The sequence below is a fragment of the Dipodomys ordii genome, unplaced genomic scaffold (genome assembly GCF_000151885.1).
Source record: "Dipodomys ordii isolate 6190 unplaced genomic scaffold, Dord_2.0 Scaffold117, whole genome shotgun sequence".
Taxonomy (NCBI): Eukaryota; Metazoa; Chordata; class Mammalia; order Rodentia; family Heteromyidae; genus Dipodomys; species Dipodomys ordii.
In genome coordinates, this window is record NW_012267333.1 from 5309618 (window position 1) to 5312691 (window position 3074).

At 37.7% G+C, this 3074-nt stretch overlaps 1 protein-coding gene across 1 annotated transcript; it reads right to left on the bottom strand.

The window, feature by feature from the left end:
- Nucleotides 1-1419: 1419 nt before the first annotated feature.
- On the bottom strand, nucleotides 1420-2364 carry LOC105995423 (olfactory receptor 10AG1-like). Its single transcript, XM_013029134.1, has one exon. The coding sequence runs from the start codon at nucleotides 2362-2364 to the stop codon at nucleotides 1420-1422; it is 945 nt and encodes a 314-aa protein (XP_012884588.1).
- Between the last annotated feature and the right edge of the window lie 710 nt (nucleotides 2365-3074).

The following is a 3074-nucleotide window of genomic DNA, read 5'->3' on the forward strand; positions in this document are numbered from 1 at the left end:
GTACAATTAATTGACACTAACGAAAACTGTGAAAAGAAATACCCATTTCCTCATAGAGGTGACATCAGCAAAACAGTAAAACAGCCTATCACCAGGTTAGATGCTTCCAGGAAAATATAATTTTGCTCCAGTTCACACATAATAGTTGTTCTCCATGCAGCCTTGGGGTTTGGGTAAGGAGACAGTGGGAACACAGTGGATCTAAGAATCAGATGATGGCTTTCAAATGTGCAGCTCCACATACATGGGGGTCACCTTATCCCAGCTCTGGCTTCCAGATTTGGAAATGTTCTATCCATGAAGAACGTGGCTTTAATGACTTTTTGACCTTTAGTCCACTAACCAAACCCCTCATCCCCATGGACTGAAGAAACTATGCAGAGGAATACCTAGGCAGTGAAAGTCAGCCATGTGGATGTGGGTCTCAGCAGAGAACAAGACAATCCTGTGACCAAGCCCACTTCCCTTTCAAAGTGTGGTCCAAGAATAGTGTCCTTCATCCATCCAAACATCCACAGGAGACTGCCCATCCAGTCCTATGTTGGAAGACCTTGCTGGCCTGCACCCCTTCAAACAAACACCAAAGGATGTATAACACATGATGCCGACACCTCTCACTTGCAGATTGAGTCATCCTGAAATGACTTTGAACACATTCCTTCACCTTAAAGTTATTACATTTTATTTTATAAATAGGAGGACATACAGACGATGTTCAGGTAGTGTTTAGAAATAGCTGAAAAATGAACTTATTTAGTACAATAGCTCAGTAGGAAACATGCAAAATCGAAACTATCAGAGTGTTGTGAGTGTTGTTACACCCATATATATCCACGTGTAGTTAGTAGGAAAAAGGTCCATGGATGTTCATGTACTTTTTTTGTGTAAATACAGTTCAATGCTTGCTGAAGCTAAAAAAAAATACAAAAAACAATAACACTAGAATTTTCCAATGATTTGTAGTAGTGAAAACCATTTATTCTATGAGTTTACATCTTTTATTATTTGCCCAGTCCTTATTACCTACTTGACTATTATTACTACTATGCACATAGTATAGAATAAAAAAGAACAGCAACAAAGAAGGGTATGTCATTTAGGTAAGTTTTCATTAAACTCAAACAACAAGGCATAATTTTTGCATATGGCCTGTGCATTTACAGGGAAAGCATAACATGTTGAAATTTTACTTATAAAAAATATTCTCTTTAGGCCTAAATAACATTGGAGAGCTATGAGTTGGTGTACTATATAGTCGGGCTGAGTAATTTCAGAATAAGGTTTCAATATATCAAAAATATATGGTAAGTTGCATGACATTCCATTCTGAGTTGAGAATGTAATGTTGCCCTTATAACTATGAAAAGACAAGATGGTAGGTGACATCAACTCTTTTAGATTCCAAGTAAATGTATGACACTATGTTTTAAGGAATAATTTTCTCAATGCTGCAATCACCTCCTTGTTCCTCAGGCTGTATATCAGTGGATTCATCATGGGAGTAACAATGGTATAGAAAAGAGAAAGCAATCTGTCAGTTCCTGCAGAATGATTAGATTTGGGCCTGAAGTAGGTAATGCTAGCAGATCCATAAAATAAAACCACAACTATCAGGTGAGAAGAGCAAGTGGAGAAGGCCTTGCCCCGTCCTTGGGCTGTTGGCAACCTTAGAATGGTGGAAATGATTTTGCTGTAAGAAGCAAGGATCAACAGAAAAGGAACAGCAGCCACTAACATGACCACTACATAGACAGACAGTTCGTGTACAGATGTGTCTCCACATGCCAGTTTCATAATGGGGGGTATGTCACAGAAGAAGTGGTCGATGTGGTTAGATTGGCAGAAATGTAGGGAGAATATCTGGCAGGTCTGTCCTATCTGTACTGGAATTCCACTGAGCCAGGATCCAGTGGCTAGCTGAATGCATTTCATCGGGGTCATGATCAGAGGATAGTGGAGAGGGTGACAGATGGCCACGTAGCGGTCATAGGACATCACAGCCAGGAGGAAGCACTCAGTGGTTCCTAGGATGAGGAAAAAGCACAACTGGATGGCACAGGCCAGCAGAGGCATGGTTCGGTCCTGAGTCCAAATATTAACCAGAATCACAGGCAGAGTGACTGATACATAGCAGATTTCCAGGAAAGAAAAATTAGCCAGGAAAAAATACATGGGTTTCTGTAGGGCAGGGTTAAGTCTGGTAATTATGATTATGAGGCTATTCCCGAGAAGGATAATTATGTAAATAATGAAGAACACTCCAGATAGAAACCCTTGGAGGTTTGGAAGGTCAGAGAAGCCCAGTAGGAGAAATTGCTTCACTGTGGAAACATTGTCCTCAGGTTTGATAGGTTCAGGGATCATCTGTGGAAATGATTTAACCAGAAGTACAATTCATTTCTCTGTTCTCAGTGCTTATTTTTACAAGTATGATCCAAGGAAAGTACATTGTTTATCTTGTATTTGCTTGCTAGACTGGAGTGCTAAATACTCTAAAATTATAATACCTTGTTTTATCACATCTATAATTAAGATGCTCTAAAATTATAACTTGTTTTTCTCCATTAATCACGAATGATATGGAAAATGTGGGTCTTCTTTCATCCTTTCAAAATATTATCTTTACTTTTAAGGAGATATATCAAATTATACTATTTATTTAGAACATCCAAGCCTCCCAAACTGAAAATCAATGTTCAATACAGCAATCAGTCCTTCATTTTTATTGTTATTCCTCAATTCAGTTTTCTATTAGCATCAACACCAAATTTATTTCATTGTTCAAATAACTATTTTATATGGCATCTCATATTTTGTTAAAAGAATATACCTAATTTTGACTATAAAAACAGGGGTTATACTGTATGAGAGGGACATACAAAGCAACAAAGAAATCATCTTATAAATATGTTAGAAACAATCGCAAGCAAGAAAAAACATTTGAGTCCTTATCTTGGGTTTCATTTCACCTAACATCAACTTATCTGACCATTTCTGCTTGTCTCAGACATATACTAGTTATTATAAATAAGGGAAACCATGGGACCTATGTTTCTTCACTTGATATAATTTTT